At 33.9% G+C, this 16,138-nt stretch overlaps 1 protein-coding gene across 1 annotated transcript; it reads left to right on the plus strand.

The window, feature by feature from the left end:
• The first annotated feature begins 758 nt into the window (after positions 1-758).
• Positions 759-3,095, plus strand: LOC136207283 (protein VASCULATURE COMPLEXITY AND CONNECTIVITY). Its single transcript, XM_065998569.1, has 3 exons — positions 759-950; positions 2,251-2,453; positions 2,542-3,095. Exons 1-3 carry the CDS (start codon positions 855-857, stop codon positions 2,849-2,851), a joined length of 609 nt encoding a protein of 202 aa, XP_065854641.1. The 5' UTR covers positions 759-854; the 3' UTR covers positions 2,852-3,095.
• The last annotated feature ends 13,043 nt before the right edge of the window (positions 3,096-16,138 follow it).

Raw genomic sequence — 16,138 nt, forward strand, 5'->3', positions numbered from 1 at the left:
ACATCTAATAGCAAATAAAATAATATTAAGTTTAGATATTTATGAACTGACACAAAACTTATATAGTTTTCTGCAAAACTAAAATTTATTCATAAATGTTCTAATCGAGCATGCTCGTGAGCTTTCGAGCCGAGTTTTGACCTATTCAAGCGTGGGTCGTTTACGAACCGAGCTAGTAAATTGTGCTCACGAACAGCTCGTTTACAAATCGAGCCGAGTCGAGCCGCTCATGAGCGGCTCAGCTTATCTACAGTCCTATCTAAAACCATGTTTGGTAAAGAACTTTTTGGGATAAAATTAGAGTTTTGAGCTACTTTAGAAGTTTTGACTAGTCAAATCTCTAATTGTTGTGTTTTGGTGAAGAAATGTTTGAAAGAGCTTATTGGATCCAAAAATCTAATTTTGAAAAAGTTTATTTTATGATTTTTTAATTAGTTTATTGTTCCATCTTGACATTTTTATCCCTAATTATTACCTTTAAACTCAAATAAATGTTTTATCATGTCTTTATTTGTCATTTATGCAAACAGCGGTTGACAATCAATTAAGTTTAAAAAAAAAAAAAAAAAAAAAAAAAGTTTACACAATCAACCTACTAACAAAACTTAATCACTCAACAGCTAAAGCTAACAGCCAATTGATAAATAGGAACTAAATAAGTAAACAAGCTTTCTATTTCATTGGGCCAATTTTGTAAATTTTTCTCCATCATTTGGTAGACAGGATGTTTAATTTGATACTGACACAATCCCACAGTATTTCACCAACTTTACGTTTCCTCTTCAAACAAAGAGCATATCTTTACTACTCGTAATAAAGGAAGCTCAGCTGGTGAGAGAGTGAGACAGAGAGAGATGGAAAGAAAGGGGTTGTTCATATGCTGTGCTGTGGGTTTGTTGGGTCTATTGTCAGCTGCTACAGGTTTTAGTGCGGAGGCCACTAGGATTAAGGTTCTTTCTCTTTCTCTTTAACCTTCAAATGGGTTTCTCTTCTTTTGCCATTACTTGCCCTAATCAGCCCTTATCTGTGTTTATATGATTATGTTTCGTTACAGCTGGAGAATCATCGATTTGGCCACTATCGAACTTTTAGATATTCTTCACTAGCTAATCTTACAAAGGATTATTTCTTTCATGTTTCGGATTATTTTTACAAATGGAAATACTATGTAGAATTTTACCAATGTTGGCAACTTGCATCATTTAGTCTGCTCTAGAATTTGTTTCTTTTTCCTCCAATAAATTATTTTGTTCTGTTTGAAGCTATATATATCCCAAATTAGAAAACATTTTTGAGATAAATTCCGTTTTTCCTTCCAAACTCAAGATTGAATCCAGTTGCTTTAAGCTGATTACAAGCTTTGAGAGGTTGTTTGACCCATTTCATTTTGATTAACTAAAGTTGGAAATCTTTTATGATGGATGGATAGTCATTGAGGCGGCCTCTTTCTCATAGTGCCTCTGTTTATTCAATTTCTTTGATGTGCCTTAAGTTAAACTGTCTGACAACTTAATACTTCCACAAGTTATGTCTTTATCAGATATTGTGCTATCTTCAATTGCTTTGTAGTTGATCTAAAGAGGGAATGCCCCCTTGTTTTTCTTGGATGCATCAGCTTAAGTTTGCCTTTGACTAACATGAGACCAGTTTCCTTGTTTGGTTCCAACAAAACTTCTTTCTATTTGTTTGATATTCATTTCTTTTGGTTTATCAAGTAAATGCATAAACTGCATTGGGCCTCTATAGCCTATTATGGTGAATGCACAAACAATATCATCTTTGCAGCTGTGAGATGTTTTTCAATATAGTTTGAGGAATCTTTGTTTTTACATCATATTTCATGTAAATTGGCAGTTTTGATTTTTCAATGATGTTATGAACTCTCCATGATTATTGTTTCTGCTGTATTTCCAATGCATGACATGATAATAAACAAGTCTAGATAACCGCACAAGTGGTGTAACCTTAATGTAATTCTTCTTTCACGATACATTTCTTATGGGGACTGATTAATTAATTTAGACACATATCTTCTCCTATTCTCCAAAGTGGCATATGAGGTATGTGCTATTGATTTCAATTTGAATTGGATGACCAAATAGTAGCACTGAAAGTGTTCTGGGCTCAGAGGGAATGTTTGTTCCTGAATGGATTTGAGTACTAACTCAGTCCATTCGGCCTTTTCACTAGTAGCTTTGTTTATTTGTGAGAAAAAGAAGATCTGATGATTGTTTTTATGATGGTGCGTAGGGTTCTGAAGTAGAGTTCACATCTGCTACTCAATGTACATATCCTCGGAGTCCTGCAATGGCTCTTGGATTAACTTCAGCTCTAGCCCTGATGATAGCTCAAGTAATTATCAATGTTGCAACAGGATGTATTTGTTGTAAGACAAGTGGTAGTCCCTCCAACTCTAATTGGACTATAGCATTAGTCTGCTTTGTTGTTTCCTGGTAATTATTATAAAACTAGTACTACTTGCTAGTGTTAATTAGTTATTTAGTAGCAATTGAATTGAGAAATGAGAAATGAGAAATGCAGGTTCACATTTGTGATAGCTTTTCTTCTGTTGCTAACTGGTGCTGCACTGAACGATCAACACGGTGAAGAGAGCATGTACTTTGGCAATTACTACTGCTATGTGGTAAAACCAGGAGTGTTTGGTGGTGGTGCTGTGTTGGCCCTTGCGAGTGTCACCCTTGGAATTCTCTATTATCTCACCTTAAACTCATCAAAGAGTGTGAATAATACTACTACTTCAAGTGGCATTGCTATGGGACATCCTCAGGTCACCTCTCAAGATCCTGTTTTTGTACACCAAGATACTTATATAAGACGCCAATTCACTTGAATAAACATGAGGGAAGGATGATTTTTGGTGTATAAGTATTCAGCTGCACCATTCCTATTACATATAAGCTATATGTGTATATACAGCTGGGATTGGAGGATTATTTGAAAATTGTAACTTGTTTATGATACTAGTAGTAATTGTAGGGAAATTAGGGATTGCAGATGGAGTAGTGAGTGTGAATCTCCAACTGTATGTTGTCCATGAATGCAACCATGTTTTAATTGATGTTCTTCTTAGCTTAGCAATTGATGTTGATCTCTCTTCAAAAACTGGCATCATATCACAAAGAAGAGAAGCAAATGAAAAGCAACGAAGCTTTTGATGGTTGAGAAGGATTTCAGTGAAAAACTAAAAAGAAGATTATGATGGCTATTATCTGTGTGTAGGAGTTCAAAAAACTATAAGATTAGTTAGGTGGGTTATCATATGGTTTGTCTGCTTGTTGGAAAGAAAAATGCTAATTAACATATATATATATATATATTCTCAATGGTGAGTCTCCATCCATGGAGACTGATATATTCTGATTAAAGTTAGAGGTGGCAATTTTTGACACGAAAACACGATTACAGAGTCAACTCGATTGACATGAAAATCATTTTTATAGCATTTATAACATATAAAACCATATAAACATAAATATGAGATAACACGATTTTGACATGAAACACGATAATTGCCAGGTCTAGATTAAATGACCTGTTATAGCAGGTTACCAATAAATTATCAGGTTACATAAAGATATTGTCTACATTTTTCAAAAATACTCTCTTTTCATAATAAATCCATAAAAATGATTGGTATATAAAATTTAAATATAAAAATCCTTATAAAAAAAACTAAAATCGTAAAAAACATCATGGTGGATGATTTTTTTTTAAGTGAATGATTTACAATATTTGTATGCAACTTACCAAGCATTTAATTGATTCATAATTCTGATACTTTTTTTGGATGGATTCTTGATATTAAGTCTACTAAGTATAAAAAAAAGGTCCATTAAGTATATCTTGAAGCTGATTTTTGCGTTGATGCTGTGCAGGGGCGGAGACAGCCCGGAGCTTGGGGGGGGGGCGAAGCCCCCCAGCTCCGGCGAAACCCCTAGGGAGGGTACTGTTCCGTCCCTGAACAGCCCCCCCCCCCCCCCCCCCCCCTTCTCCAACAATGGAGATGCCCGCAGCGGCCTGGTTTCTTCTTCGTTTCAACGAAGAAGAAATAGATCTTAGTGCCCTGCCCAGTTAATACTGGGCTAGGCACTAATTTTTTTTTAAATTGGGCCCAGTAAAAAACGACGTCGTTTTGTCTGCGCCCACTTTAAAAAAATTAGATCAAATTATACCGTGTTTCGTTTCTTTGCTGCCCCCTACCCTACCTCTTTCTTTCACTCACTTCACTTTCTTATTTGCTTGCTTGCTTCCTCCCCTTCTCTCTCTTTGTATTTCTTTTTCAACCAACAAAAAAAAAAAGGAGCAGCTATTATTTTTTGTTGGTTAATAATTATAAAGTCCTTATGTTTTTGCTTAACATACTAATAGGTTCATTATATTATTATAAGGTTCTTAAGTTTTATTTTAATCAACTCTTTAGTCATTTCATCTGTTTTTCTAGATGAAAGTCCAAATTGCTCCTAGTTATTTACATAAAAAAATACTTATCTTTTAATACCAAAATTTAATCTAAATAGTTTTAATAAAGTTGATGAAGTATATATATACACCAAAATTTATATAATTATATATACTAATCATTAAAATGTATTTTTATTCTCTTAAATTTTTATTTTTTAATATATTATTTTTAAACTAACATTAAATATTAATAATTTTTTAAAAAATCATATTTTTTTCTTTATTTATAAAATTTATTAGAGATCAATAAAGATTACTTTTTACAAAATTTATATAGATAATTTTTGAAATATTTTTCATTCATTTTTTAGTCAATAAATTTTAGGCTACTAAATTAAAATTTTATAATTATATAAAATTCAATAAATTAATTACTCAATATTATAGAGATTATGTAGGAAAAAAGGAGAATAAACATAAAATAGGAAAAATAGATGTTTTATTATTAAAACATAGAGCAAAGGGTAATTTTGGTATTTTGAAATTTATTTGGTATAATTTGACCATTGACTCAAACATAAGGACTAAGTAGTTGATGAACACAAAAACTGAAGGACTATATAATTATTTCTAAAAATAGAGGAACTAACTAGTGTATTAAGTAAAAACTCAGGGACCTTATAATTATTTACCCTTTTTTCGCATTTAATTTTCTAGCTTTTTCTTTTTTGTCTTCTTTTACCTAGTCAAAATATTAAATTAAGATAATGCTCTTATTTTGTTAGTCTTTTTCTTAATTCTTTAATATTTAATTTTTTAGATTACTAATTATCTGTGTGTATTTTGTTCTTTTTTTTTTGATCTGTGTGTATTTTGTTCTAAAAATTCTAATTTAGCTTATTATATATCTAATTTGATGTTTGTTATGAATTATTAGTATTATTTGTGTGGTTTAATTTAATTTAGTAATGCAAATTTTGATGAATTGAAAATTTTCTGGGATAAATTTAGGGGTTTAATTTATTACTTTGAATTGGGTTTATAAATTATGGGTTTTATATTGTGGTATACATTTAGTGATTTTTTTATGTAAATTTAGGGGTTTAATTTATGATTTCGAATTGGGTTTATAAATTAGGGGTTTAATTTATGACTTTGAATTGAGTTTATAAATTAGGGGTTTTATATTGTGGTATAAATTTAGGGATTTTGTGATATAAATTTAGAGGTTTTGTAAAAAAAAATCAGAATATTCACTCTAGGAGAACACTATTGCCAACTATCACTAGATTGTAGATTGTCAGTAACTCATTTATTTTAAAAAATAGTTATATACTTATTGGTATTGTACCTGTAAAAATTAGTTTTTATTATTTTACAGTAGAATTAATTTTTTATATAGTTTTATCTTTAATTTTTATCTGCACATGTAAATTTTTTTTTTTTTTTGACAATGCTGGGCTAAAATTAGCCCCTCTTGATCTCAAATTCTGGCTCCGCCACTGATGCTGTGTTTTACCACTATAATGTTTCGATAACTTCAGATGATAAGAGAGTTATTGAAGGCAACAGGAGAATTGGGCGAAAACTAATTGATAGGCTTTACCAAAGCGTACTCATCAGAAAATTCTGTGGTAAACAATTTGATTATGATGGTGAGAAAAAAAAAGAACTATTAAGTAATGAGTTTACACAAAGTGAATGTTAATATCAAATTAAATCATGTCACTCCATATTCCTTGTTTGTAAATTTTTTCCATTGTAAATTGTAATGAATCCCGACACATTTTTCAACTCATACTCCATCAATTTTAAACAGAAAAACAAATTAATTAATCTAGGTGAATTCTTCCAAAAAAAAAATGTTAGTGAATAATATAGTTAATACATGAAATATCTAAAAACTTTGTGTATAGTAAACTCTATACAAATAATTAAGATATTCACAATATCAGTGGTCTCCATCTATTTACCTATATAAATAGAAATGATAAATGTTTAAATGAAACATGAACAAAGATTATAAATAACTAAAAAAATAAAGATTATAATACAGATAAAATTTATTTTCCTAAATACCTCTAAAGTTTACGGCTATGAGTACTTTTTTCTCTAACGTCTAAAATAGTGCAACTTTGCCCCTAACCTTGGCAATGAAGAGTAATTTCACCCCTAACATTGACAAATTTTTTAATTGAGCTTATAATACTAAGGATTTAGATTGAGCTTACAATCCTAAAAATTTATAAATTGAGCTTATATTTATTACGTTAAGTTAGGGAATGTAAGCTCAATGACTACTTATAAATAAATGAAAGCTTAAAGAAATAAAAAAACCCTAAGGATTTATAAATTAAGCTTACAATTCTAAGGATTTACATTGAGCTTACAATCCTAAAGATTTATAAATTGAGCTTACAATCCTAAGGATTTAATAAATTGAGCTTACATTAAGTTACTTTACAACTTAGTTACGTTACGTTAAGTTACGCTAAGTTGTATTATGTTAAGTTTGGTTAAGTTACATTATGTTACGTTACATTATGTTACGTTACATTGTGTTAAATTATGTTACGATAAGTTGCGCTAATTTAGATTACTTTACATTAAGTTGCGCTAATTTACATTACGTTACGTTATGTTACATTACACTAAGTTACGTTAAGTTACTTTATGCTTAGTTACGTTACGTTAAATTATGCTAAGTTGTATTATGTTAAGTTATGATAAGTTATATTATGTTATATTACATTATGTTAAGTTACGTTATGATAAGGTGTGCTAAATGTTACATTACGTTAAGTTGTGTTAATTTATGTTACATTATATTACGTTACGTTACATTACACTAAGTTACATTAAGTTATTTTATGCTTAGTTACGTTACGTTAAGTTTGGTTAAGTTACACTAAGTTACATTATGTTATGTTACATTACAATAAGTTACATTATGTTATGTTACGTTGTCTTACATTACGTTACGTTACTTTACTTTACTTTACGTTACGTTACGTTACGTTACGTTACGTTACATAACGTAACGATATGTTACTCCATGTTATTATATGCTAAGTTACATTACGTTTCATTACATTACATTATGCTATGTTACGTTACGATATGATATGTTGCGATACGTTACATTACGTAACGCTACGCTACATTACGTTACATTACGTTACGTTACATTATGTTATGTTACATTACGTTACGTGACGTTATGCTATGTTACATTACGTTATGTCACCTCATGTCATTTCACATTATGTCACATCATGTCATGTTTTTTTGTACTTTAGGGATTGTAAGCTCAACAAGTGCTTAAAGTTTAAAAAAATCTAAGGATTTGTAGTAGGATTGTAAGGTTAATGTGTAAATTTTTAGGTTTTATTTATTTCATTACGTTAGAGATTGCAAGCTCAATGATTGTTTATAAATAAATGAAAGCTTATATTTATTACGTTACGTTATGTTACGTAACATTGCCTCATGGAGGGAGTAGTATTTAATACGACATCTAAATGGATGACATTACACATTTATTATTGTGTAATATTTCAGTTCAGTGATGTTTCAGTTCAATAATGTTTCAGCTTAGTGATGTTTCAGTTGAGTGAAGTTTGAGTTCAGTAATGTTTCAATTGGGTGAAGTTTCAGTTTAGTAATGTTTTAGTTTAGTAATGTTTCAGTTCAGTTATGCTTCAGTTTAGTAATCATTGAGTTCAGTAATGTTTTAGTTCTATGATATTTCAGTTCAGTGATGTTTCAGTTCAGTGATGTTTCAGTTCAGTAATATTTTAGTTTAGTGATATGTTAGTTCAGTAATATTTCAGTTTAGTAATGTTTCAATTCGGTAATATTTCAGTTCAGTGAGGTTTTAGTTCAGTATTATTTCAGTTGAGTAAGGTTTCAGTTTAGTAATATTTTAGTTCAATGATGTTTTAGTTAAGTGATATTTCAGTTCAGTGCTATTTAGGTTCAGTGATATTTCGGTTCAGTTTAGTGATGTTTCAGTTCAATAATGTTTCAATTTAGTAATATTTCAGTTCAGTGATGTTTCAGTTAAGTAATGTTTCACTTCAGTAATGTTTCAGTTCAATAATATTTCAGTTGACTGATATTTCAGTTTAGTAATGTTTCAGTTTAATATTATTTTAGTTCAGTAATGTTTCAGTTGAGTGATGTTTCAGTCCAGTAATGTTTCAGTTCAGCAACGTTTCAGTTTAGTAATGTTTGAGTTCAGTAATGTTTCAACTCAGTGATATTTCAGTTTAGTGATGTTTCAGTTTAGTAATGTTTCAGTTCAGTAATGTTTCAGTTGAGTGATGTTTCAGTTCAGTAATATTTCAGTTCAATAATGTTTCAGTTTAGTAATGTTTCAGTTCAGTATTATTTCAGTTGAGTAAGGTTTCAGTTTAGTAATATTTTAGTTCAATGATGTTTCGGTTCAGTGCTATTTTGGTTAAGTGCTATTTCGGTTCAGTGATATTTCGGTTCAGTGATGTTTCAATTCAATGATATTCAATTTAGTTTTATTTCGGTTTAGTGATGTTTCAGTTTAATAATGTTTCAGTTTAGTAATATTTCTGTTCAGTGATGTTTCTGTTCAGTAATGTTTCACTTCAGTAATGTTTCAGTTCAGTAATATTTCAGTTGATTGATATTTCAGTTTAGTAATGTTTCAGTTTAATATTGTTTCAGTTCAGTAATATTTCAGTTGAGTGATGTTTCAGTTCGGTAATATTTCAGTTGAGTGATGTTTCATTCCAGTAATATTTCAGTTCAGTAACATTTCAGTTTAGTAATGTTTAGTTCAGTAATGTTTCAGGTCAGTGATATTTCAGTTGAGTGATGTTTCAGTTCAGTAATGTTTCAGTTAAGTGATGTTTCAGTTCAGTAACGTTTCAGTTCAATAATGTTTCAGTTGAGTAATATTTCAGTTCAGTAATGTTCCAGTTCTGTAATATTTCAGTTCAGTGATGTTTCAGTTCAGTTATATTTCAGTTTAGTGATGTTTGAGTTCAGTAATGTTTCAGTTCAATAATGTTTCAGTTCAGTAATGTTTCAATTCAGTGATGTTTCAGTTAAGTGATGTTTCATTTCAGTAATATTTTAGTTCACTGATGTTTCAGTTCATTGATATTTCATTTCAGTAATATTTTAGTACACTGATGTTTCAGTTCAGTAATATTTTAGTTCAGTGATGTTTTAGTTCACTAATATTTCAGTTCAGTAATTTTTCAGTTCAGTAATGTTTCAGCTTAGTAATATTTCAGTTCAGTGATGTTTCAGTCCAGTATTATTTCAGTTGAGTAAGGTTTCAGTTTAGTAATATTTCAGTTCAATGATGTTTTAGTTCAGTGTTATTTTGGTTCAGTGATGTTTTAGTTCTGTGATATTTCGGTTCAGTGATATTTCGGTGTAGTGATGTTTCAATTCGGTAATATTCCAGTTCAGTGAGGTTTCAGTTCAGTATTATTTCAGTTGAGTAAGGTTTCAGTTTAGTAATATTTTAGTTCAATGATGTTTCAGTTAAGTGATGGTTCAGTTCAGTGTTATTTCGGTTCAGTGATATTTCGGTTCAGTGATGTTTCAATTCAATGATATTCAATTTAGTTTTATTTCAGTTTAGGGATGTTTCAGTTCAATAATGTTTCAGTTTAGTAATATTTCAGTTCAGTGATGTTTCAGTTCAGTAATGTTTCACTTCAGTAATGTTTCAGTTCAGTAATATTTCAGTTGACTGATATTTCAGTTTAGTAATGATTCAGTTTAATATTGTTTCAGTTCAGTAATGTTTCAGTTGAGTGATATTTCAGTTTAGTACTGTTTCAGTTGAGTGATGTTTCAGTCCAGTAATGTTTCAGTTCAGTAACATTTCAGTTCAGTAATGTTTGAGTTCAGTAATATTTCAGCTCAGTGATATTTCAGTTCAGTGATGTTTCAGTTTAGTAATGTTTCAGTTGAGTGATGTTTCAGTTGAGTGATGTTTCAGTTCAGTAATGTTTCAATTCAGTAATGTTTCAGTTGAGTGATGTTTCAGTTCAATAATGTTTCAGTTCAGGGGCCTGCTCGGGTGAGCTGGCCATGCCAGCACGCGTCGAGCTAGCCATGCCAGCTCACCGAGCTACGCCTTGGGAATCAGTCAAAAGACTGATTCTCGGCCACACGACGCCACGATCGACCCCACGTCTTCCCACCTACAAAAGGAAACGAATTAGTTCAGAAAGAGGGCCCGAACCGCGACTATAAATAGGACTTTCATATTGTAAATTAGATATCTTTCTCTTGTAATTTTCCTTAACTTTCACTCTTGAAGAATTCTCTCCACCTCCTCAATCTCTTTCAACCTCCATTGAAGAACTTCCGAAGCTCCGTCCACTGAGGATTATTCAAGGTCCGTCCTTAAGTCCTAGGAAGCCGGCTGCAGGGTAGACATGTTCCTTGAAAGGGATTTTCTCATCTCTTTCATCTAATTGTGTTTTTTATCCCTTGATACATTCTATGAATCCTATGCTAATTGTATCCGCGTAACAATGTTCTTCACCTTTAATAATATTTTAGCTCTTATTTTGTTCAATGATTTATTTGTTTAATCTTTGTCTTACGCTTTATTCGATTGGTTTAACTCATTCAAAAGCCCAAAAATCTAGTTGGCACATATTATGAGCTGAATCTGACCTAATCAAAGCCTAGGAGATTGACGACCTCTTAGTTGATTAAGCCTAAATTGCTGAGCCTTAAACCTAGTTTCGGCCTTACAAGGGAATCACGCACTAGGGACTTCAGAAGGGTAAGTAGGGTTAATCGCCTCGAATACAAGTGACTTAGATTAGGTTTTTAATCAACAGACCTAATAATCTATCTTCATTATTATCGTTTCACTCCATGTTTCCTCGGGTAATTACATTAATGAAAGATCACCTAGGAGTAGTTTAACTTAATTAGGAGTAGAATAACTTAGTTAGAATTAGAATAACTTAGCTAGGAGTAGAGTAATTCAACTAGAAGTAGATTAATTTAATCTAAACAAACTCAAAACCCACACAGCTTAGATAACACCTGAGACCCAGTAGTTCGATACTTGTAGGAATAAATCCTGTGGATTCGATACTTGGACTTGTCCAGATTATTACTTGATAACGACGGGGTACACTTATCCCTTAGTGAGCCTTCAACGGGAGGTGCATCAAGTTTTTGGCGCCGTTGTCGGGGATTTATTTCTTTTGCAATATCGAACCAAAGGTCGATTTGTTAGTTTAGGCATTCGTTTGTGAATATCTTTGTTAATATCATCTATACTTGTTTAGCTATACTTGTTGATATATAATCATTATACTTGTTTATATGTTGAATAAATTAGACTATACCTTTTTTATTTCTGTATATATGTCATACGGATGTAGCATATTGTCTTGTAAAAATTTATATTACTTGTTTCGCCAAAAACGAATTAAAATATTCATGTAGGACTATGTAGTATTGTATGATAAAACTGTATGATGAAATTGTATACTAGATAGTTATACTTTCCTTCTCTAAGGAAAACATTTTTATTTTACTTATCTTTTCTTTTCAGCATATGCATACTCGATCAGCGGAAATACCGTGTGTCCCTCTTAACCTTGAACTTGAATGTACTCATCGCAGGAGCAAGCAAATCAAGGCTACCAAGCGAGACGAGATCACTGAGCCTATCAAGATGACTGATCCTGAGACCAACATTCCCAATAATAATAGGAACAATGAGAACGCTGAAACGGGAGTTGACACTCACTCGATGAGAAAAATCTTAGCACCACACCGACACCAGCACCTATATGGGATCGTTGCCCCAAAAATTTCAGCTAATACCTATAAAATCAAGTCTGGCATAATCCACTTGATTCAACAAACGGGACTGTTTGGAGGAGAAGCACGTGAAAGCCCGAATGATCATCTGAATCACTTTCTGATGTGCGCAGACACTGCAAGAACAAATGAGGTTCCCCAAGATACTGTCAGACTGAAGCTATTCCCATTTTCACTAACTAGGCAAGCTCTGGAATGGCTGAGAACACTAGAGCCCGGGTCAATCACCACATGGGCAGGATTGGAGAAGGAGTTCTTGTCCTACTACTTCCCTCCCTCAAAGACAGTGATGCTGAGGGGTGAAATCACTTCATTCCACCAACCCGAGCACGAAGCGCTCCACACATCTTAGATCCGATTCAGAAAAATGATGCGCATGTGCCCTCATCATGATATACCTAAACACTAGTTGGTGGGCGTCTTCTATCACGGCTTGATGCCCACTAACCGAGCTACTGTGGACTCCACCGCGGGTGGAGATTTGTTTAGAAAGACTGCAATAGAAGCGTATGATATGATCAATAAGTTGGCAAGGAAGAGTGTGCAATGGCAAGAGGAGAAGCTCGTTGGCCCCTCAAGGCAGCGGGTGTTTGCTGTGGAAGATCAGGAACAGAGCCCAATTGTTATGGAGCTGAGCAGAAAAATGGACGTCCTATTGGCTAAATTTAGCCAACCTCCCACCTGTGTGCATTATGGCGGCGACCACCATAGAAAGGACTGTCAAGCAGGTAGCCCTTTCGCTGGAGATGGGATGGAAATGGTCAATTATGTTGGGGGGAAACAGAGGTACAACCAGAACTATAACAACTACAACCCCAACAACAAGTACAACTCCTACAATAACAACAACTACTACAAGAGGCCTCAGCACCTGAACTTATCTTACGGGAACTCGAACCAGAATGTGCTTAGACCTCCCAACGACTTTGTTCAAGAGCATAGAGAGCAGGGGCTTGGCATGCCCCCATATCAGCAGCAGAACCAAGGGCCCATGCCACCTTCCAGGGAATCTGATGAGGTGGTGACTCTCCTGAAAGAGATTTCGGCCAGGCTTGCTAATAATGAAGCCTTCTGCAGGGATCTGAGCAATCAGGTAGCTCAGATCAACAAGGATAGTCAGGAAAGGCCACAGGGTTCTCTCCCAAGCACAACGGAGAAGAATCCAAAGATCCTGAGAAAGGATTGAGTAAGGGGGGAAAATCAGATTTTCTCCGGTTTTAATTCAAAATTGAACAATCGTTTATGCTTTTAGTTTCTATTTTTTTCCTTTTATGAATTTTGTTGATTGTTTTATCTTTTCCATTTTGTTTCTTTTCGATTATCAATTTTTGAACCCCCGTATATGCTTTTCACTTTTCTCTATTTTGTAAAAAAAAGGCGAATTTTCACCCCGGGAGGCCTAGCTCGGGCGAGCTGGGCACTGCCGCCCAGCACGCCGAGCTGATCGGCCGAGACGGGTGGAGTTCGGGATTTTTAAAATCCCGAACTAAAAAAAATTAAATATATGTAAAAAGGGAATGAATATTCATCCCCCTTCTTCATATTCTTCCTTTCCTTCTTCTCCTTTTCTCTATTTTCTCTTTTCCAAATCCCTAACCCCCAAATCTTCGTTTCTAACCCAAAATCGACAAACAAGGTATGGATTCTTACCTATTTTCGATTTCATGCATGATTCTAAGGTTAGATTTTAGTTTAGAACATTGATTTTTTTTATTAGGTAAACCTAGGTTTTAGGATTTTTACCTCTTTTTCAAATTTTCACTTGTTTTGCTTGTTTCTCTTGGTTTTCTTGCAAATTTATGACTTCTTGATGATTAATATGTGCTTTGGGTATGATTTGAGTTCTTAATTTGTGATTTTTGGAGAAATTGCTCAAATTGGGTAAATTCTCCATTTTAGCTCGAAAATTCAACTATGCAGTTTATAGCTGAAAACTTATCAATAGGACCCCTTTTCACATCCTTAACATATTTTGGTCACTGGGCCTTGCTAATTTTGCACGTATTAAGAGTTACGGGTTAATTACTCTATTTTAGGGACCAAAACCTACATTTTGGTCTCCAAGTTTCTAATCTTGGACTTAATCATGTTTATGAGTTGATTATTTGGGTGGTTTGGTATAATTATGTATGTGAGCTTGTTCTAACTAGTCCATTTTGGTCTCCCTTCTTATTCTCAGGAACTATGGGCAGAAAAGGCAAAACTAAGGTTGTTATAGAAAACGAGGCCGAATCCGACGTCGAATTCATTGACGCCTTGCAAGATAAGTATGGTTCTCCTTTTGGGTTAATTAGTGAGGAAGAGGGGGAAAAGTATGATCGTTTTGCCAAGCAAGACCATGGCCCCCGAATTATCATTGACCAACACTACTTAGCATCTCTAGGGCTGGACAAGGATTTCAAGAAAATCCTAATGTTCCAAGGCTGGCTCCACCTAGCCACGAAATGGATTGTCGCTTACGACAACTATACAGTAGAGTTTATAAGTACCCTAAAGAAAGAACCACCTGCGACTAATGACAAATACTCCTTCCGAATGAACGGGAAATCTTATCGCCTCCGTGAGGCACAGATAGCAGCTTGTATGGGAGTTTATAGCCCAAATGATGCAGTCTAGGGTTTTGAACAACCCATGACTACAAAAGAAGTTTGGGACCAATTGACCGGGACGACAGAATATAATCCCAGCACTGCTAGCCCGAGATCTCTACGAGATCCACTCTTAAATCTTGCCCACAAATTTATAGCACATAACCTATTAGGCAAGCACGAGAGCAACAAGGTCTCTAGCACTGAAGTGCTTATACTGTGGTGCATTGCAAATAATAAACCGGCTGACAATGTCAATGCCATTTTTTAGGGTTTCCGGAGCCAAACAAGTAAAAAACGTGGCTCCATTGGGCTTGGTTATGTGGTGACCAACTTCCTTAAAGACAAGTTCAAAGACTTGGTCTTTACCGAAGAGGGTTTCCATCCAACATTGTTTAACTCCGATTTTCTAGGAAGATCTACTTTTCAGGCAGTTTTGACTAGAGATCCAGCGGAAGGAGCAAGCTCAAGCGGCCAGACACGGAAATGAGCACGGAAACCACCATAGCAGAGTGAGGAAGAGCAAGTAGGAGCTGAAGAGGGAGGAGCTGCAGCTGCAGTAGAAGGGTACCAAGCGGAGTACCAAGAGCCAAGGGTTCAGGCTCAACTCCAAGCCATGAACACCATGATGGCTGAGATGCGCAATCTCAACATGAAAACCTATGCTACTGTACAGCATGTGGATCAGCACTTCACCGCCTTTGAGCAAACGATGGACCAGAGACTTTCCGGATTAGAACATGTGGCAGCGGACTATTGTGAGCGCTATGGCATAGAATGGCCATACCCCGGCTGATCAGTAAGTTGTCTTCTCCACCCTAACTTCTTGCACATGTATTTTATGGTTTTAGATGCAATGTTGGAACTTATTGCATGATTTAAGTGTGAGGAGGAAGGGTAGACAAACTTACAAAAATTGTAGAATTTTTAATTTTTGTTCCGTCGTGTCTAGTTTAGTTTAACGTTTTTGGGTTTTATTTATGCTTTATTTATGATTTTGCATGTTTAGGACCTAAAACCGTAAACCTCTTTCAAATCTAAACTTTGTTATTTGTTTCTGAGGGCTGAGAACCGAATCTAAAATTGCATGACAACTAGTTTAAATGTAGGACACAATCCCTGTATCTGTAAAAGCATGAGCTGAAGTTTGCATTTAGACCCTACTTTTGAAGAAATGCTAAAATCAGTACTTAGGTAGATAACTTAAGAATTGAAGGCATGTGATATTGAATTCGAGTTTGGGGAGAACTAATAAGCACAAATTTGAAACCCAAGAA

This window comes from Euphorbia lathyris, chromosome 9 (assembly GCF_963576675.1).
Source record: "Euphorbia lathyris chromosome 9, ddEupLath1.1, whole genome shotgun sequence".
NCBI lineage: Eukaryota > Viridiplantae > Streptophyta > Magnoliopsida > Malpighiales > Euphorbiaceae > Euphorbia > Euphorbia lathyris.